At 42.9% G+C, this 22,603-nt stretch overlaps 1 protein-coding gene across 1 annotated transcript; it reads right to left on the bottom strand.

Moving 5' to 3' along the window:
• Positions 1–746: 746 nt before the first annotated feature.
• Positions 747–20,863, bottom strand: slc2a6 (solute carrier family 2 member 6). The gene is made up of 11 exons (XM_024001248.2): positions 20,736–20,863; positions 20,459–20,612; positions 18,439–18,548; positions 4,467–4,563; positions 3,554–3,653; positions 3,229–3,440; positions 2,989–3,138; positions 2,358–2,466; positions 1,938–2,114; positions 1,660–1,805; positions 747–998 (listed from the first exon to the last, which is right to left on the bottom strand). The coding sequence occupies exons 1-11, from the start codon at positions 20,780–20,782 to the stop codon at positions 837–839; spliced, it is 1,464 nt and encodes a 487-aa protein (XP_023857016.1). The 5' UTR covers positions 20,783–20,863; the 3' UTR covers positions 747–836.
• Between the last annotated feature and the right edge of the window lie 1,740 nt (positions 20,864–22,603).

Here is a 22,603-nt window from a genome sequence, read left to right as displayed (position 1 = left end):
TTAATCTTATGTCTTCTGAGATCTATTTCGTTTGAGGCATGGTTCACATCAGGCAATGCTTCTTTTGAACAGCAAACTGAAACTTTGTGAGTGTTTTTTATAGGGCAAGGCAGCTCTAACCAACATCTCCAATCTTGTCTCATTGATTGGACTCCAGGTTAGCTGACCCCTGACTCCAATTAGCTTTTGGAAAAGTCATTAGCCTAGGGGTTCACATACTTTTTACAACCTACACTATGAATGTTTAAATTATGTATTCAATATAGACAAGAAACATACAATAATGTGTGTGTTATTAGTTTAAGCACATCAGATCAAATTTGATGACCAAATCCAGGTAATTCCAAAGGGTTCACATACTTTTTCTTGCCACTGTAATTGTGTATGATCATCTTCACTTTTTTTTGTTGTAAAAGAAAATGTCTCATTGCTGTTTGTGGAAGAAGGCAAAGGGTAAGGGTGAGTTTGAATACCTAAAGGGAATTGAGCCATCTAATTCTGAAACTGGTTTATGGTTCATTTGTCTGTGTGTTACTTTGACAGTCTGAACTCCATTCCCTATAACCTTTTGTTACAGGTACATGAAGTTGACAGGCAGACCATGGTATTTTCACATGTGTATGTATGTAATGTCCTTTTACAATGAAATATACAGTATGTATGAGTGATTAATAAAACTATATCATTAAGATCCAAGAACAGTGTCTTTGTGCTTTAACAAACATTTAAATCCCGGAACTGAACACCTGAATAAAATCAATTCATACAAATGACTGCCTCATGTTGATGAAGTCCACTAAGTCCACAATGCTCCAGTAATCAACAGCAAACAGGTGCTATGTGTCAATGATGGTGAAACTGCGTCCAGTCCGGAAATAGTTCTCAATCTCCTCCAGTGATCTGTTCCTGGTCTCAGGGACACACACGGCGGTGAAAATGATGTTCACCACACACACCACCGAGAAGAACAGGAACGGAACAAACAGTCCATAGGTCTCCTGTAGAAAACATGGACAACATCTCATTACAAGAGCTTTGTAACACAAAACCATTTTGTATTAGTCRTTGAATGTAGGATTGTAATTTGGGATGTTGTTTGGTGGTGAGTAATAATGTATAAGGGACAAGGATGAATATTTCACATTAACAACATACACGGATGGGATTAGATTAAGCTGTCCCAGGCTGAACCGGGCTATGGCCCGTTACGTGACCGGTAATCTGCAGCTGCTCTATCATATTGTCAACAATGCAACAGTGCATCGTTCAGATACATTCATCTCTTTTCCATAAAATACATGCTCTAATTTTAAAACTAGTTTTTCATTGGGAAGGCAGATAACGCATTTTAATCAAAAGCAATCACTTTTGCATGTGAAAACACAGAATCATATTCATTACTCCACGTGCTTAACCAACTTCGCAGTCGGCCAGAACAGGCACCCAGCTCAAGCCCAGGAGGCAGCCCGGTTCCAAATTGAATGCAATAAATGCTAACCCAGATCCCCTCAAGTTCAGTTAAAGAGATGGGTAGGGCAATTACAGTCTTTGAATGTCATAGTAAGAAGATTTATGTTAATTGTAGTATGTTAAATATTTGTCATTAAAATGTACCCACACATTGGATTAGTAGTCAGAGTAATGGAGCAATGAACTCACCACCACATGAATGAAGACATGACTCAAGACAAAGGCAGTCAACCAGCTGACCCCCACACACAGGCCTGACGCGACCCCCCGTGCTCCCAGAGGCAAGATCTCAGACATCAGAAGCCAAGTGATTGGGCCCCATCCCAGAGCATAACCTTGATGAGAACGGAGCAGCACRGGCAAAAAAGATTACAGCAGGCCTATGTGAAACCACCCAAGTGTGTTGAGTGTGTTTGGGAAATTACGCATTAAACATGTATTTCCTCAATCAAGACTCAGATTCTTACCAAATATAAAGACCATGGTGCTTATTAATGGGATGAGGGTGATGGCGTTGAAGGCAGCTTCCCCCTGCTGTGCTATGAGGTCTGTGGGGAGCACAGTACCAGTCAGGTTACCGGAGGGGCAGGGGGTGGTGTAGGAGTACATGTTCATTGTAAGGGTAGCGAGAAACATCAGGAACCCTGCAGAGGAAGAACAAGTGAACAGAAATGCAGTCAATAAAAATGTTATTTTTTTTATTTAAAAAATTCACGATAACACAGTTACACTTATGGTACACTGATTAAATCTGTGGGTCACTTCTGAAGGGCCTATTCTCTAAGCTCAGTGATGATTTTTTGGCTTTACTCGTTTGAAAAGCATGACTCTGGTCCCTGTCAGAGTACGGAACATGTTATTCTCACTTGGCCTACGAACGCACCCACCTGAGGTATAGAGGAGGGCCTTCCTTCCGGCCTTGTCCATCAAACTGGCAGCAATCACCACAGACAGCAGCCGAATTGCTCCCACCAGCGCAGCATCATACTTAGGTTCCTAGATCGAAGTGGATGCATTTTTTTCAATTGGCAAAGGTAATATAAAATGTCCTCGGTTATAAATGACATGTTCTGTATCATCAAGGTACTGAGGTAAAGGAGCCATTTGCTGATCTAACAGATTGTTTCGTAAGCTCACCCCACAGTTTGAAATGTCTCCACTGGCGCAGCCAAATTGCTAGCTTTTCTGTGGCGCAGCTGGTTAGTATGTTGTCAAACAGGGCGGTTACGTGTGTTGGCGAGGCAGAGGGCACAAGACCAAGTACCGGTAAAGATGTGAGCGGGGAAGCAATACTGCTAAGCAGCACAATGACGCCTGTTACACTGATACAGTTTAACTTGATCCCACCTAATCCATTACCCTTTTCTCACGATCGTGCCAACCTGAACCAAACTGCGCTTGCTCAGATATTTCCAACAATTCCAGCACAGTTTCAGAAACTATGGTAGATGCGTAACCAGACCAGCTCAGTGCAGCTTGGTTTGGCTCAGTAGTGTGAAAAGCCCCATAGACACGTACCAGGAAGACATCAGTCTTCTGGAAGATGGGCTCCAGATACACCAGGATGGGAGTTATGCCAGTCATCTGCTGAAGGAACCTCATCACTATGGAGATCAGGATGGGCTTGTAGTAGAATGGTGTTGTCAAATCGGACCACCTGATTCTTCCCTGGAGGAAAGGAGAAACACCAAATGTATTCAATCCGAACATCTACAGTAAGTCTTTGGAGGCAGTCAAACCAAAGTACTGTCTGTGTACCTGAGACGAGATACTGAGTTCAATCCTGTTGAACTCTGTCATGAAGTCTGAGTCGGGCCCCCTCAGAAACTCCAGGGCCTTGCAGGCCTGCTCCTGTTTGCCACAGATGATGAGGTAGCGGGGAGAGTTGGGCATGAAGCACAGCAGCAGCAGCATGAGCAGAGCTGGGATCTCCCCCACCACAGCCAGCCACTGCCACGGAAGCACCAGCCCTTCACCAAACGCATACAAACTCAAAAATCTTAACAGCAACATAGACCTCCTGGATGGCCACCTACAGTATCTACCCATGTATGAGATGTGTCAGAGGGAGATTGGTTCTTACCAAGGGCATAGAGTGACAGGGCTCCAAACACAGCAGTGATTTGAGGGCACGATCCCAAAGCTCCCCTAACTTTGGGGTGGGAGATCTCCGATATATACACCTGGAGCAGTGCAAGAGAAGAGAACACAACAACATCATCACTAATGTAAGGTGTGACAGTAAGCCCATAAGCCTGTTGTCTAAGATGGGTTTATATTTCCTGGAGAGGGGATTTCAGGACACATCAACAGATCAGGTTAACCAGTTTACTAAGGACATATTCTGAAGTCCACAGCAGTATCTAAATGGTCTAACTCTTTGTTATTGGATAAAGCATCAGAAGAGCACACAGTGGTGTAAAGTACTTAAGTAAAAATATTTTAAAGTACTACTTAAGTACAGATACCCCAAAAAATGACTTAACTGTTAATATTTTTGACAACATTTACTTTACTATATTCCTAAAGAAAATAATGTCATTTTTAATCAATAATTCTCTCTGACACCCAAAAATACTTGTTACATTTTGAATGCTTAGCAGTACGGGAAAATGTTCCAGTTCACACACTTATCAAGAGAACATCCCTGGTCATCCCTACTGCCTCTGATCTGGCGGACTCACTAAACACAAATGTTTAATTTGTAAATTATGTCTAAGTTTTGGAGTGTGCCCCTGGCTATACATAAATAAATAAAAAACATGAAAATGGGTAATATAAGGAATTTGAAATTATTTATACTTTTACTTTTGATACTTAAGTATATTTTAGCAACTCCATTTACTTTTGATAGTAAAGTATATTTAAAACCAAATACTTTTAGACATTTACTCTAGTATTTTACTGGGTGACGTTTACTTGAGTCATTTTCTATTAAAGTATGACAATTGGGTACTTTTTCCACCACTGAGAGCACACAACATTATCAGACCTACAGGTATGGAAGCAGCAGTCATGCCACCAGCGATACCAGTCAGGAACCTGCCCAGGTGTAGCATCCAAGTAGCCTGTGCCCCTCCCATCATAATGTACCTGTAAAGGTTGGAAGGAGGTAATCAACGACAAATATTTGCATTTTTATACAAACCACTTTGTTAATAATTACCTTATGATCACCAATGTAATGTGGCCTAATGCATTGGGGCTTTTTTGTAAATACAATCAAATGAAATGGTATTGGTCACATACACATGGTTAGCAGATGTTATTGCGAGTGTAGTGAAATGCTTATGGTTCTAGACCCGAGGTAATATCTAACAATTCCACAACAAAACCTAATATCTAACAAATTCCACAACAAAACCTAATACACACAATCTAGTAAAGGAATGGGATAATGATAATGGAATTTATTTGATCATGTGAATGATTAGAATATTCCACCCTGAAACCATATGATTGTATGAAATTGATTAGAATCATGAGATTATTCTAATGGTGTGTGTGGTTTTAGTCAGTAGAATTATATATCCGGGTGTGTAGGTTATGTCTATTATAGTATCTTAAAAACAGACTGTCTGAGCAAGATTCGGTGCCGACCTTGGCTGGGGCCACTGAGAGTACTTCCCCGGGTCTCCCTATCTTGAGGGAGGATGGGGAGTAAGTCTCACGGATTCCCCTAATCTTTGTTGGCTGGGTAGCAGGACATTGTGTGCTAATGTTAGTGTGAATGTGTGTGCGTATGTTAGTGTGAATGTGTGTGCGTATGTTAGTGTGAATGTGTGTGCGTATGTTAGTGTGAAAGTATGTGCGTAAGGAGATAGTATAAAATGAATTGTTTTGTACAACGAACTAGCGCTCTCGTAAATAAGCTTTCTGACTATCGTAGCTGGGCCTCCGTCTGTTTCATTCAACCAGTTTCTTACAAATTCTGGGTTTCAGGCTGAGTAGTTAATTGAATTGGGTTTATGAACATTGAGAACATAATTCTCGTAACAGATAAGAATATATAAGTATAAAATATATGGATGAGCAGTGACAGAGAGGCTAAGATGCAATAGATACTGGAGGATACAGTATACATTATACACATATGAGATGAGTAGTGCGAGATATATAAACATTCTTAAAGTGGCATTATTAAAGTGACTAGTGTTCCATTTATTAAAGTGGCCAATGATATCAAGTCTGTAGGTAGGCAGCCGCCTCTCTGTGTTAGTGGTGGCTGTTTAACAATCTGATGATCTTGAGATAGAAGCTGTTTTTCAATCTCTTTGTCCCAGCTTTGATGCACCTGTTCTGATCTCGCCTTATGGATGGAAGTGGGGTGAACAGGCAGTGGTTCGGGTGGTTATTGTCCTTGATGATCTTTTTTGCCTTCCTGTGACATCGGGTGTTGTAGGTGTCCTGGAGGGCAGGTAGTTTGCCCCGGTGATGCGTTGTGCAGACCGCACCATCCTCTGGAGAGCCTTGCGGTTGTGAGCGGTGCAGTTGCTGTACCAGGCGGTGATACAGCCCGACAGGATGCTCTCAATTGTGCACCTGTAAAAGTTAGTGAGGGTTTTCGTGACAAGCCACATTTTCTCAGCCTCCTGAGGTTAAAGAGGCAATGTCTGTGTGGGTGGACCATTTCAGTTTGTTGGTGATATGTACACCGAGGAACTTAAAACTTTCCACCTTCTCCACTGCTGTCCCATCGATGTGGATAGGGGGGTGCTCCATTTGCTGTTTCCTGAAGTCCACGATAATCTCTTTTGTTTTGCTGACAATGAGTGAGAGGTTATTTTCCTGACATCACACTCCGAGGGCCCTCACCTCCTCCCTGTAGGCTGTCTCATCGTTGTTGGTAATCAAGCCTACCACTGTTGTGTCGTCTGCAAACTTGATGATTGAGTTGGAGGCGTGCATGGCCACGCAGTCGTGGGTGAACAGGGAGTACAGGAGGGGGCTGAGAACACACCCTTGTGGGGCCCCAGTGTTGAGGATCAGCGAAGTGGAGATGTTGTTTCCTACCTTCACCACCTGGGGGCGGCCCGTCAGGAAGTCCAGGACCCAGTTGCACAGAGCGGGGTCGACACCCAGGGTCTCAAGCTTAATGATGAGTTTAGAGGGTACTATGGTGTTGAATGCTGAGCCGTAGTCAATGAACAGCATTCTTACATAGGTATTCCTCTTGTCCAGATGGGATAGGACAGTGTTCAGTGTGATGGCGATTGCATCGTCTGTGGACCTATTGGGGCGGTAAGCAAATTGAAGTGGGTCTAGCGTGACAGGTAGGGTGGAGGTGATATGATCCTTGACTAGTCTCTCAAAGCACTTTGAGAGACTGGAGTGCTACGGGGCGATAGTCATTTAGTTCAGTTACCTTAGCTTTCAAGGGAACAAGAACAATGTTGGCCATCTTGAAGCATGTGGGGACAGCAGACTGGGATAGGGATTGATTGAATATGTCCGTAAACACACCAGCTAGCTGGCCTGCGCATGCTCTGAGGATGCACTAGGTATGCCGTCTGGGCCATCAGCCTTGCGAGGGTTAACACGTTTAAAAGTTTTACTCATGTCAGCCACGGAGAAGTAGAGCCCACAGTCTTTGGTAGCGGGCCGTGTCGGTGGCACTGTATTGTCCTCAAAGCTTGCAAAGAATTTGTTTAATTTGTCTGGAAGCAAGACGTCACTGTCTTTTTGTAATCCGTGATTGTCTGTAGACCCTGCCACATACGTCCCGTGCTTGAGCCGTTGAATTGCGACTCCACTTTGTCTCTATACTGACACTTTGCTTGTTTGATTGCCTTACGGAGGGAATAACTACACTGTTTGTAATCGGCCATATTTCCAGTTTCCTTACTGTGATTAAATGAGGTGGTACTGTACGTGCGTTCAGTTTTGTGCAAATGCTGCCATCCATCCACGGTTTTTGGTTAGGGAAGGATTTAATAGTCACAGTGTGTACAACATCTCGTATACACTTCCTTATAAACTCGCTCACCGAGTAAGCGTATACGTCAACGTTATTCTCTGAGAGTACCCGGAACATATCCCAGTCCACGTGATCGAAGCTATCTTGAAGAGGTCAGACCAGCGTTGGATCCACGTCGGAAGCACGGGCGTTTCCTGTTTTAGTTTCTGCCTATAGGAGGGGAGCAACAAGATGGAGTCATGGTCAGATTTGCCAAAAGGAGGGTGGGGAAGGGCCTTGTATGCATCACGGAAGTTCGAGTAGCAATAGTCGAGCGTGTTACTCGCTTGTGTACTGCAATCGATATGCTGATAGAATTTAGGGAGCCTAGTTCTCAAATTAGCTTTGGTAAAATTCCCAGCTACAATAAATGCAGCCACAGAATATATGGTTTCCAGTTTGCATAAAGTCCAGTGAAGTTCCTTGATAGCCGTCTTGGTATCCGCTTGTGGGGGGATATACACGGCTGTGACGATAACCGAGGAGAATTCTCTTGGGAGATAATATGGTTGGCATTTGCTTGTGAGGAATTCTAGGTCAGTTGAACAAAAGGACTTGAGTTCCTGTATGTTGTTACAATTACACCATGAGTCGTTAATCATGAAACATACACGCCCGCCCTTCTTACTGGAGAGATGTTTCTGTCGACGGGATGCACTGAAAATCCCGTTGGCTGTACGGACTCCGACAGCATGTCCCCAGCTAGCCATGTTTCCGTGAAACAGAGTATGTTACAATCCCGGATATCTCTTTGGAAAGCAACTATTTTTTGCAATTGGTTTTTTTTATTGTTTTTTAAAAATAGATATTAAGACAGTACATAATGTACAGCAACAACATAAATACAGCAACAAGCTACCTTGATACTATCCTATGCAACAGCTGTTGGACAAAATATATATACTGTATATATTTTTAAATAATCAAAATTACATATAATATACATACATACATACACACAAATATATATAAACTCAGCAAAAAAAGAAAAGTCCTCTCACTGTCAACTGCGTCTTTTTAAGCAAACTTAACATGTGTAAATTTTGTATGAACATAATAAGATTCAACAACTGGAGATAAACTGAACAAGTTCCACAGACATGTGACTAACAGAAATTGAATAATGTGTCCCTGAACAAAGGGGGATCAAAATCAAAAGTAACAGTCAGTATCTGGTGTGGCTACCTGCTTCATCAAGTACTGCAGTGCATCTCCTCATGGACTGCACCAGATTTCCCAGTTCTTGCTGTGAGATATTTCCCCACTCTTCCACCAAGGTACCTGCAAGTTCCCGGACATTTCTGGGGGGAATGGCCCTGGTCCACCCTCCGATCCAACAGGTCCCAGACGTGCTCAATGGGATTGAGATCCGGGCTCTTCACTGGCCATGGCAGAACACTGGCATTCCTGTCTTGTAGAAAATCACGCACAGAACGAGCAGTATGGCTGGTGGCACTGTCATGCTGGAGGTCATGTCAGGATGCACTTGCAGGAAGGGTACCACATGAGGGAGGAGGATGTCTTCCCTGTAAGTACAGATTTGAGATGGCCTGCAATGACAACAAGCTCAGTCCAACGATTCTGTGACACCAGCCCAAGACCATGACGGACCCTCCACCTCCAAATCGATCCCACTCCAGAGTTCAGGCCTCGGTGTAACAGTCATTTCTTCAACGATAAACGCGAATCCGATCATCACCCCTGGTGAGACAAACCATGACTCGTCAGTGAAGAGCACTTTTTGCCAGTCCTGTCTGGTCCAGCGACGGTGGGTTTTTGTGCCCATAGGCGCCGTTGTTGCCGGGTGATGTCTGGTGAGGACATGCCTTACATCAGGTTCTAAGCCCTCAGTCCACCTCTCTCAGCTTATTGCGGACAGTCTGAGCACTGATGGAGGGATTGTGCATTCCTGGTGTAAATCGGGCGGTTGTTGTTGCCATCCTGTACCAGTCCCGCAGGTGTGATGTTCGATGTACCAATCCTGTGCAGGTGTTGTTACACGTGGTCTGCCACTGCGAGGACGATCAGCTGTCTGCCCTGTCTCCCTGGGGCACTGTCTTAGGCGTCTCACAGTACGGACATTGCAATTTTATTGCCCTGGCCACATCTGCAGTCCTCATGCCTCCTTGCAGCATGCCTAAGGCACATTCACGCAGATGAGGCGGACCCTGGGCATCTTTCTTCTGGTGTTTTTCAGTCAGTAGAAAGGCCTCTTTAGTGTCCTAAGTTTTCATAAATGCGACCTTAATTGCCTACGCGTCTGTAAGCTGTTAGTGTCTTAACGACCGTTCCACGGGTGCATGTTCATTAATTGTTTATGGTTCATTGAACAAGCATGGGAAACAGTGTTTAACTCTTTACAATGAAGATCTGTGAAGTTATTTGGATTTTTACGAATTATCTTTGAAAGGCAGGGTCTTGAAAAAAGGACGTTTCTTTTTTATATATATATATATACATATATACATACATACACACAGACACACCATATAAGAAATAATAAAAGGATATGGGGGGGTTAGATGAAGAGGCTATATTAAGTTCTCATTGCAGAAGTTACTCTCAAAGTAGTTTAGAAATTGCTGCCAGATCTTATACAACTTTTGAGAGGAGCCACAGGTGGAACATTTTAGCTTCTCAAGTTTAAGATGGGCCATAACATCCCTAACCTAGTGAGCATGCGATGGCGGGGTACCTGACTTCCACTTAAAAATAATAAGTCAGCGTGCCAGAAGGGACGAGAAGGCTGTGGCGTCTCCGTGGGTGTTACAAAGAGTAAGCCCTTCGGGGGCTACCCCAAAAATAGCAACAGAAGGATCGGGGGAAATTCCCTTATTGCATATATGAGAAAGTCTCAAAAATAGAGGACCAAAATGGAACTAGTGTCGGGCCTGACCGGTACGTGTGATACAGATTGGCGGGTGCCTGATGGCATCTAGAGCAGGTTGGTTCTATTTCTGGATACAATCTGGCAAGTCTACCTGTGCAAGTGTGTGCGCGATGAAATACTTTAAACTGTAGTAACCCATATCTAATGCAGATAGAGGATGAGTGTATCCTGTCAATTGCAGAATGCCAGGTGATATCGGAAATCTTGCTTCCAAACACTCCCTCCCATGAACGCTTTACATGGTCAAGAGAGGGGCATGCAATATTCTGAATAATGTCATATGGCTTAGAAATGTGTCCCTTTACATAGGGATCCAGGTTCAGACATTCATCAAGCCAGCTGGTGGTTGGGAGAGATGGGAATGAGGGAAAAATCTTTCTTGTAAAGTTACGAATCTGCAGGTACCTGAAGAAGTGCGTCTGGGGTATACTGTGCTCTCTAACTAGATGTTCAAAGGAGGTAAGTATACGCTCATGGAAAATGTATTTTACACTCTTCAATCCTTTCTGAAACCATAGCTGAAAGGCTGTGTCTATGAGGGAGAGCGTGAAGAGTGTGTTGGAAATAAAAGGCATGGATGAGATAGCTTGTTTATGTCCACGGTGAGTCCTAAACTGAGACCATATCCTGAGTGAACTTTTCACAATAGGGTTGTTTGAGTGGTAATGTTTTCTCAATGGTAGGGGTGCACAGACTAAGGAGATCGGGGACAATGTTTGACATGAGTGCATTTCCATAAGGGATCACACCTTCCCCCTCTAAGAATGTTGAGACTCAAAAGGTTATCTTGTGAATATTAGCAGCCCAATAGTAATGGAGGAAATTGGGTAGGGAAATGATTTACGCAACCGTGGGATCTTTTTATTCTAAATGAAAGTAGATATACTGTATGTCTATCCAGTTCTTTAAAAAATTATTTTGCTATAAAGATGTGAATAGTCTGAAATTGATACAGGAATCTTGGCATGATGACCATCTTGACCGAGTTGAAAGCCAGCGAGTGATATGGGGAGTGTCGATCAGCGATTGAGGTCTTGCTTAGCCTTCTCCAAGGCGGCTTTAAATAAAAAATTTAACAGGTCTTTGAATTTCCGAGTCACACAGACGTCCAAATATGTGAAAGTAATGAGAGCTACCATAAAAGGAAATTAATCCAACGATAGATCTATTGCTTGCTTATTGAGCAGAAAGAGTAAGCTTTTTGTGAAATAGATTTTGTAACCTGAAACATTGCAAAATGTATATGAATAGCGATTGGGATAGATGTGATGGGGTCTGAGTTATACAGTAGAAGGTAGTCAGCATACAGAGACAGTTTGTGGACCTGCCCTCCTCGACTTATACCTGTCATCCCCGCGCCGCCTCTCAGGGAGATGGCTACGGGTTCGATGGCTATATCAAACAGGAGAAGACTCAGTGGACAGTCCTGCCTATTTCCTCTATGCAGGGAGAAATATTGTGAGAGAGTGCTGTTAGTATGAACAGATGCTTGAGGACATGAATACAGGGCCTTTATCCACGAGACAAAAGTAGGGCCAAATCCAAATCTTTCAAGTGCATATAAAAGGTATTCAAATTCAATGTGGTCAAAGGACTTCTGGGCATCCAGAGAGATCGGGGCTTCTGGAGTGGGGGAAGAATTTGGTGAGTAAAGAATATTGGTTACCAAATTAATGTCTGCCTGTGATAAAGCCTGTCTGATTGGGGTGAATTATTGTGGGCATAACCGCTTATAATCTAATAACCAGAGCCTTGGTAAGTATCTTATAGTCACAACAAAGCAGGCTAACGGGTCGGTAGGACTCACATTTCAGCGGGTCTTCCCCCTTTTTCAGGAGAATTGATATTACAGCCTGTGACATGGTTGGGGGTAGTGACCCCTGCTTGAGTGCCTCAGCATAAACATCGTATAAAAAGGGTTTCAGCTTAGAAGATCATCTTTTGTAAAACTCAATTGGGTAACCATCGTGACCCGGGGCCTTACCGCTTTTCATTGATTCTATTGCCCGGTCAATCTGCTACAGAGAGGGGCTTCTCAAGATCTGATTTGTTTTCCGGATCTAGTTCAGGAATTCCAAGGTCGTTAAAAACTTGTGTGGTTAGAGATCTATTATTTGTTTCTGATGAGTAAAGGTCCTCGTAGAAATGTCTGAATTGATCATTAATACACTTTTGGTCTGAGGTGGTCACACCTGCCGAGGTTGTGATTTCAGGAATTAGGCCAGCTGCTGCCGATTGACTCAGTTGATGGCAAAGAAGTTWMCTGGCCCATTCTCCATATTCATAGTGGTTTTGTCTGGATTTTAAGTGGAGGTCCTCTGCTAAACCGGTCGATTTAATATCATATTCAGTCTGTAATGTAATTCTCTCCTTATAGAAGTCTGCAGATGGCGTGGTTGAGTGCCTCTGATCAGTCGTTTATAAGGTCTGTAAGACGCGCTGATCTCTTCTTATTCACCCCGGCATTATATGATATGATCTGGCCACGTAGGTATGCTTTCAGCACTTCCCATAGGATGCACACACTTGTCTCTGGTAGCCGATTGATCTCAAGGAAAAAATCTATTTGGGCCGATATATATGTGTTAAATTCTTCATCTGAGAAGAGACGTGGATTGAGTCGCCAAGTGCGTTGTGGGAGAACGTTATCAGTAAAACACAGTACCATTACCACTGKGCTGAGATGACAATACCCTCATAATCAGTGGACTTTAGTATCGGGAGCAACTTGTTATCTAGGAGAAAAAGATTGATTCTGGAGTATGTCTAATGGACTGGGGAAAATAAAGAATATTGTTTAGATGTATGATTTTTAAATCTCCAGGTGTCTGTTACACCATATGCCTGGTTAAAAGAATGAATAACATGTGCTGATTTAGAAAGGGACCCTAATACCACTTTAGAGCGGTCTATTGTGGGGTGAAGGACACAGTTCAAATCCCCCRCTAGTATAAGTTGGTGAGTGTTCAGATCTGGGAGGAGTGAGAAAAACTGGTCATTGTCCCAAATAGGGGCATAAATATTGGCTAATACCACTGGCATGTTGAATAGTTTGCCCTACACAATAACAAAACGGACATTTTTGTCCGATATCACCCTCGGCTCTACGAATCCTACAACACTCTCTTGGAATCCAAAGATATGCAGAGACACGGCATTTAGCATGAAATTGGAATGGAATATCTGTGAGAATCCTCCCTGTTTTATGTCTAGAATGATCCATAATAGCGAAATGTGTTTCCTGGAGATACACTATATCTGCCTTTAATTTCTGTAATGGGAAAATACCTTACTACATTTGACCTGGGTGGTTCAAACCGCTCGTGTTCAACTGACAAATTTAGCTACTGCCTGCCTAGCCTATTTGGCAATGCCATAGTTAAGAGTAAGGACCTTTAAAACCTTTGAAAACCTCTGACGCTCTCTCTGATACCCTCTGCAAGGGGACATAAAACAAAATAAAAAAATATAGTAATATAATATATTTTTTAAATAAAAACATTAATTTACACTTTGAGGAGAACTAGTATGACAGCTAACACCCAGTACTGCCTCTCCCCAAATGAGAGAAGACTGAGCCTCACCAGAACGTATCCAAATACACACAACACACACACACACACACAACACACACACACCACACACACACACACACACCTACACACACACACACAACCACACACACACACACACACACACCACACACCACACACACACACACACACACACACGCAGATGGCTTAGTGAATTCCTTGCCATTTATTTTTTATTTATTTTTTTATTTAACCTTTATTTAACCAGGTAGGCAGAATTGTGAGGACACGTTGCTCATTGACAATTGCGACCTGGCCATGAAAAAGCAACAGTTCGACACATACGATACAACACATAGTTACACATGGAGTCAAAACAAACAATATATCAATATACAGTGAAAAAAAATAGTCTATATACAAATGTGGCAAGTGGAGGTAGATAAGGAGGTGAAGGCATAACAAAATTTATGTATAAAATAGAATATAAAAATAAATAAAAATTATAAAGGCCATGGAAGGTGAAGTGAAGTATCACACACAAGTACGTAAAATAAAACTAAAAAAAAAACTGGAATTGGTTGGTTTGGCAGCGAAGAAAGTGCAAAGTAGAGACAGAAAAAATGGTGGACAAAGGTAGCAAAATAAATTAATAAAATATACAGTAGGTAAAGAGGAGTTGTTTGGGCTAAAAATGTAGATGGTGTTATCGTACAGGTGCCGTTAATCTATGACTGCTCTGACAGCTGTAGCTTAAACTAGTGAGGGACGATAGGCTGTTTCCAATTTCAGAGATTTTATGTAGTTCGTTCCAGTACACTTGGGCAGCAGGAGAACTGGAAGGAGAGAGTACTGGTCCAAAGGAAGATATTGGTGTTATGTGGAGGGTGACTAGAGAGATTACCTGCTGGAGCGCCCGTGCTACAGATACGTGCTGTCTATATGGTGACCAGCGAGCAGAGATAAGGGACGGACTTTACCCAGCAGGGCTTGTAGATGACCTGAGAACCAGTGGGTTTTGGCGACGAGTATGAAGCGAGGGCCAGCAACGAGAGTGTACAAGTCGCGCAGTGGTGGGTAGTATATGGGGCTTTGGTGACAAAACGGATGCACTGTGATAGACTGCATCCAATTATTATGTTAGGTTTGAGGCTATTTTGTAATGACATCACCTGAAGCGAGCATATGTAGGATGCGTCAGTTTCAAGGTTGTTATGGCCAGCATGACGTAAAGGATTGCTTTGTTGCGCGAATAGAAACGCCAATTCTTAGCTTGACTTTGGATTGGAGATGTTTGATGTGAGTCTGGAAGGAGAGTTTACAGTCTAACCAGACACCTAGGTATTTGTAGTTGTCCACATATTCTAAGTCAGCCATACGGCATAACATACAAACTTTCAATGTACATGTTTATGTAATTTATAGTGTCTGAGAGTAAATATCTCAGTGTGGTTACCCTGTTACTTTTGTGTTCTGTAACACTTCAATTATGTTTGTTAATTTAAGATAGCCTGTTGACTGTGTAATGTGAGGTTATTAAAAGGAGAGGAAACAAAACTCCCTTAAAAATATAACAATAACAAACAGATTTGAGTATACTGTAACGTGCCGCAATTCACAATAGCCCCTTTCAAATCACCCAGTTCAACCCGCTCTTATTGCTAAAATAGCAGGGCTATGAAGGTCAATAATCATACTGTAATGAAACAGGCAGGGAGCAGGTCTCGAACCCACAACCTTCTAGGCCGAGATCTGGCGCGCTATAGACTGTGCCGCATGCTCATGCGGCAGAGTCGATTTCCACGCTTAACCAAGGGTCGTTACACTACTCCCTCCTTTCAAAGAGCGCGTCCTCGCGCTAGCTTGCGACTCTACGTCTTACAGGAACGCGCTCACCGGCCAAGCACACGCACTGCCGTGGATGCAAGGTCCGTTCACTTCTGACACCAATGTAATGAAACAGGCAGGGAGCAGGTCTCGAACCCTCAACCTTCTAGCCAGAGATCCGGCGCKCTATCGACTGTGCCGGCAAAAGCATGCTCGTGTGGCAGACTCGATTTCCKCGCTTATAAACCCAGGGTTGTTACAATACCATTAACCTGTATGCCCTCTAGTGAATTTAGTTGGTATGACATGTAATGCGAAGATTTGTATAAATGCCTCATGGCTACAGGCTACACTGAGCTATATAATAACGGAGGGGAATTAAGAACTCAAACTAAACCAATGAAAGTAGATGTATAACTCCAAACTATGCAGGGGAAAGATACCAGCTATGGCTGCGTTGCGCTTGCACCATGGATTAACGATACAGAAACAAAAGACCAGCATTAAACCAAAAAAGGGAAACCCTTTGCTGTAAATTATACGTAAACTAATGGTTGCTTCAAAAAATGACAGCTAAACAAACTAGTGAGATCGTTAGATGTACATCATTTGCAATATATGCTCTACTACGTAGGTAGCCATCTAAGCAAAATAACAAAATTACTAAAGTATTATTTCACTTTTGGTCTAAGCATCATGAATATTAATGCTGATGTGCTCTAGTCCGAATTATCTGAGCTTGAGAACAAGTGATGTCAGCTAACGTTAGTTAAAAAGGTCAGATCTGTAACATAAATGTTAGCTAACTAATTAATCTGGCATTAACATGGGCCATCATAATCAAAAATTATGATTACTGGAAAAATTCACATAACGTCACAGCTAGTTACCCATCTTCTCCAGGTGGAGTTACAGTCCCTTGCAGCACAAGTAACCAGTCTGTTAACAGATCAACAACAGTAACGTCCATGCAGCTGGATGGCCCGGTTCAGTCCTTAAACTGGCTAGCATAGTTTACCTCCAGATTGCCAAATAGCCCGTTGCTTCCTAGCTTGGTTTATTAGGCAAGAATTTCACCCAACATTAGAAAGAGAACTGAATTACTGTTGTGTTCGATCTTCACTTGTGTGTCAAATTCTTCAAAATGAAATCCTTAGCTAGCGCTGGTTCTGAGATGCTTTTCCAAACGCCATCTGGGGTTGTTATCCTCAAATCCGCAGGGTACCATAGGCTATAACGGATTCCCTCACAGCCCCTGATCATAGCCCTCTGCTTGGTAACCGCTTGAGTGTAGTCAGGGTAGATTCGAATCCAAGTGTGGATGTCACTTGTTTGACCTCGGCTGCATTGCGGAGGATTTCTTCTTTCTCTTGGTAGTAGTGGCATCTTATCACGAAAGCTTGTGGTGGCTGGTCACCCCCCGGTCTCTCTCGTAGAGCGTGATGTGCGCGGTCTAGCAGTGGGGGTTTATCCAGGCCGAGTGCCTGTTGTAGCATCTCTGCCATGAACTCTGTAGTGCGCTTGCCATCCTCTTGTCTCGCTCTCACACCCGCCATACGTGAATTCATATGACGGGATCTAGCCTCCAAATTTTTGTTGTTCTCTTTAAGTTCCTTGATTTCCTTTTTCATTTGGAGAACATGCCTTTCCAGCGTGGTGATCGAGTCTGAGTGGCCATTAGCCGTGGTCTCCAGGCTGGTCATGCGGATGGATGTCCAGTACCTCATGGTTGGATCTAGCCTGTTCAGTGGAAGTTTTCAGCTCCTCTCTCAGCTGGCTAACCTGAATTTGTAGCTCTGCCAACTGCATCTCAGCATTTTCGTCCATTTTGTCAATTAATTCCTGCTTCATTTCAGTTAATGCCTGTAGAATAGCTTCTTGTCCATTCGCCTCAGATGTGTATTGTTCAGCCGTTGGTGTAGCCTCATGGTCCTTGGTTRGGATAGCTGGTCTGTTAGCATTAGCCTTGGGTTGATTCTTGCGGTTGGTGCCTGACATCGTCGACAAAGACGTGACAGTAAGGTATTTTGATCAAAATTACAATATGCCCATATGTTTTGGAACAAACCAATCAAATATGTAAATGTTCCAGTGAGGAGCTCAGAAAAGTACGTCTCACATGGCGCCGCTCCACCCTTGAGCCTTTGGAAAGCAAATATTGCCCTGATTTTGTTKACTTCGTTAACTTATGGATTGAACATTAGCGAGTAGTATACAGTACTCGGATGCGGTGGGTGGTGGGCACGCATCCGAAGCCTCACTAGAAGACCGCTCCGGCACCCTCTCCTCCGGCGGCGTTGTTTTGGGTCAGCCTCTGGAATCAGTTCAAATGGGTCCGCTTTGGGAAAGTGGTATTCCTGGTCGTAGTGCTGGTTGTGATGGTAAGTTGACGTCTCTCTGATATTCAATAGTTCTTCCCGGCTGTATGTAATAACACGTAAGGTTTTCTGGGCTAACAATGTAAGAAATAATACATAAAAAACAAAATACTGCACAGTTTCTTAAGGATTAGAAGCGATGCTGCCATCTCTATCGGCGCCATCTTGGTAGTAGTGTATATGAGTATTCAGACCCTTTCCCTTTTTCCACATTTTGTTACATTACAGCCTTATTCTAAATTGGATTAAATTACTTTCTTTCCCCTCATCAATCTACACATAATACCTCTTAATGACAAAGTCATGTATTTGTTCCTTGTTCTTTCAGTAAATAACCAGAAAATGTATATTCCCATCCAGAACATGTGTACATAGCTTACGTACCCGACTGTTGAGGGGACTGCTGACACCATGATGCTCAACTTCCGGCCAATCAGATCATTCAGAAACATGGCACCAAGTCCTCCTGCTGCAGCCCCCAGTGTGAAAATAGACTAATAAAAGAAAGAGTCACTGCACAGTCAAACAGGGACRTGCTTAAAAATAAAGAGGAATGTTTCAGGACATAGTGCTACTTACACTTACATCTTACACTTTATACTGAATGGGTCAAGTATATGGATTGTCTGATTGACTTGACAATATACAGTGGGGAGAACAAGTATTTGATACACTGCCGATTTTGCAGGTTTTCCTACTTACAAAGCATGTAGAGGTCTGTAATTTTTTATCATAGGTACACTTCAACTGTGAGAGACGGAATCTAAAACAAAAATCCAGAAAATCACATTGTATGATTTTTAAGTAATTAATTTGCATTTTATTGCATGACATAAGTATTTGATCACCTACCAACCAGTAACAATTCCGGCTCTCACAGACCTGTTAGTTTTYCTTTAAGAAGCCCTCCTGTTCTTCACTCATTACCTGTATTAACTGCACCTGTTTGAACTCGTTACCTTATAAAAGACACCTGCTCCACACACTCAATCAAACAGACTCCAACCTCTCCACAATGGCCAAGACCAGAGAGCTGTGTAAGGACATCAGGGATAAAATTGTAGACCTGCACAAGGCTGGGATGGCTACAGGATAATAGACAAGCAGCTTGGTGAGAAGGCAACAACTGTTGGTGCAATTATTAGAAAATGGAAGAAGTTCAAGATGACTGTCAATCACCCTCGGTCTGGGGCTCCATGCAAGATTCATCAATGGGGCATCAATGATCATGAGGAAGGTGAGGGATCACCCCAGAACTACACGGCAGGACCTGGTCAATGACTTGAAGAGAGCTGGGACCACAGTCTCAAAGAAAACCATTAGTAACACACTACGCCGTCATGGATTAAAATCCTGCAGCGCACGCAAGGTCCCCTGCTCAAGCCAGCGCATATGTCCAGGCCGGTCTGAAGTTTGCCAATGATCATCTGGATGATCCAGAGGAGGAATGGGAGAAGGTCATGTGGTCTGATGAGACAAAAATAGAGCTTTTTGGTCTAAACTCCACTCGCCGTGTTTGGAGGAAGAAGAAGCATGAGTACAACCCCAAGATCACCATCCCAACCGTGAAGCATGGAGGTTGAAACATCATTCTTTGGGGATGCTTTTCTGCAAAGGGGACAGGACGACTGCACCATATTGAGGGGAGGATGGATGGGCCATGTATCCGAGATCTTGGCCAACCTCCTTCCCTCAGTAAGATCATGAAGATGGGTCGTGGCTGGGTCTTCCAGCATGACAACGACCCGAAACACACAGCCATGGCAACTAAGGAGTGGCTCCGTAAGAAGCATCTCAAGGTCCTGGAGTGGCCTAGCTAGTCTCCAGACCTGAACCCAATAGAAAATCTTTGGAGGGAGCTGAAAGTCCGTATTGCCCACGGACAGCCCCGAAACCTGAAGGATCTGGAGAAGGTCTGTATGGAGGAGTGGGCCAAAATCCCTGCTGCAGTGTGTGCAAACCTGGTCAAGAACTACAGGAAAACGTATGATCTCTGTAATTGCAAACAAAGGTTCTGTACCAAATATTAAGTTCTGCTTTTCTGATGTATCAAATACTTATGTCATGCAATAAAATGCAAGTTAATTACTTAAAAATCATACAAAGTGATTTTCTGCATTTTTTAGATTCCGTCTCTCACCGTCTCTCACAGTTGAAGTGTACCTATTATAAAAATTACAGACCTCTACATGCTTTGTAAGTAGGAAAACCTGCAAAATCGGTAGTGTATCAAATACTTCTTCTACCCACTGTAGCTGTACTTTATTTTTTTAAATAAAATAATACATTATCATTGAGGTAAGGCATTATCTTATTGGCTGTCATCGGACAACATTCTCTTAATGAAGGAGACACTGACTGAATGAGAAGTCATCTGTTGTTTTTCCCGCTCTGTCTCACTCACCCCAAACCAGGCTATCTGTTCTGTGTCCATCCTCAATTGGGGGTTATCACTGTTTTTGAGTTGAGGGATCACTGGGGAGGGGTACACCAAGGAATAGCCGAAATTGAAATTCCCCAAAACAGCAGAAAAAACAGCGAGGTATAGCCTGGCATTGCTGTGAATGAAAAAAAAGGAAGTAATATGAATAAAAAACTTCATGTTTTTTAAATAGCATTTGGTCAGAATCTCTGATGGCTTTGATAGAAAGCAGCACATAAATTATTTGATTGTAGCCTACCTTGTGCGCGATGTGGGCTTGATTATTAGCGGTGTTTTCTCRTCCATTTTCCTTGTTGCAACCTGTCCGAATAAGTCTTAAACTAGTTCTAAAGCTATTGTCATTTAACAAGCTGAAAGTGAAACTAGAGTTCTGCAATCACAACAAATTCCATTCTGTTGTCATAGGAAGAAAGGAGAACATAAATCCCCAGTCTGTGGCAAGCTGTACACTTGTGTGTCATATGATCATAACTCCTTGATTGAGCAACAGACCTAAACATGTGAAAGGTTGTCTTATCTCATATAGCACACACATTGTTCAGTCATTACAGACTTGTCATTTACCAACAAATTATTTTAGTTTTTGTTTTAGGGGGTAGATCAGCTTAAATAATAGCAGATAGATTATAGCTTCCATCAATGTAATTGTCTGCATCATATATTTTCTTCTGTAAATATATATATATTTCTTTATAAATAATAATAATAATATGGGACGCTAGTGAGCACCACATGGAGTAGACGCTTCTCCGACTACCTTCTCCTCACCCTTGCTTAAATTTGATTTAAGTTCTACTTTTGCCCGACCAAAATTATACAATGAGCAACTCCATGAGAAACAAGGCCAAGGGAAAACGAATTAATCCAAAAACAGAAATGAAAGACGGCAAAGTCCCCACCACAGCACAAGACGAGGATSGCGATGCTTGCGTTAGCCTGGCCGTAATGGCTAGCATGGCTAACCCTGACTCGGAGCCCTCACCGACTATTATATTAGCAGCTATCAAGAAAATGGAAGAGGACATGAACACTCGATTTAATCATCTAGACTCATCCTTACAGTCAGTGCAATCCTCCCTGGCTGAACATACAACCCGCATTATTGATCTGGAAGGAAATGCAGGTGACCACATGACACGCATCACCACCCTCAAGGGATAGTATGAAGAGCTACTAACAGCGAACAAAGCTACTAACAGAAACTCAAGCTAATTGACCTTGAGGGACGTTMAATGCGTTCAAATATCAAAATCACAGGCTTGGAAGAAAAAAWTGAGAAGGGCAGACCAACACAGTTCTTGGCAGTATTTATACCAAAACTGTTAGGGATTGACCATTTCCCCCAAGGCCGAAAGTGGCTCTCCGCTGCGCTGCCCGCATCATGATTGCCAAAATACACCACGACCCCGAGAGGGAAACGATTCTGCGCCTGTCCCGCCAGCAATTCCCCATGTCCTTCAACGGAGCTCGGGTTAACATATACCCAGACTACACTGCTGAGGTAACCAAGTAGCACCAGGCCTTTGATGGAGCTCAGAAGAAGCTCAGAGATGCAGGAATCAAACATGGCCTCCTCTTCCCTGCTTGGTTGAAGGTGTTTTAAAAASCATAGGATGCCGWGTCTTTCATTGACAGGATTACTACTATAGCCACCAACGCCTAGGACCGTTAGGGCCGGCCAGAGCAGCTGTTCACAATGATCGGTAGGCCGGTTTATCCCGCCGTTTTCAGATATGACAGCGCTGTCATAGTCCTACAGGTGGGTAAAACTGCACCTAACCGATTTCCCTGTTCCAGTAGGGACATATTGACAACATTGTTTGGCTCAATTCAGTTATTTTATAAGAGCAATTGTTATAGACATAAGAGTGAGGGGGCCCAGTCGGACCACCTGAAGGTACGCTAATTTAGTTTCACTATACATTGGTTAGGAAACCTATGTCTCCCTGTAGTGTCCAGCAGTTCCACAGTGTTTATGTGGGAATTTATATTCCACTTCGTTTTGGGGAAGTGGACAGGGGAGGGAGGTGGAGAATGTTTTTTTTGTGTGTTTTTAATTTGTCCTTTGCTCTTTACATGTTGCGCCAACCCTACTGTTACAATTAT

The sequence above is a fragment of the Salvelinus sp. IW2-2015 genome, linkage group LG15 (assembly GCF_002910315.2).
Source record: "Salvelinus sp. IW2-2015 linkage group LG15, ASM291031v2, whole genome shotgun sequence".
NCBI lineage: Eukaryota > Metazoa > Chordata > Actinopteri > Salmoniformes > Salmonidae > Salvelinus > Salvelinus sp. IW2-2015.
The sequence above is the reverse complement of the archived record's forward strand: the minus strand, read 5'-3'. Positions and strand labels throughout refer to the sequence as shown.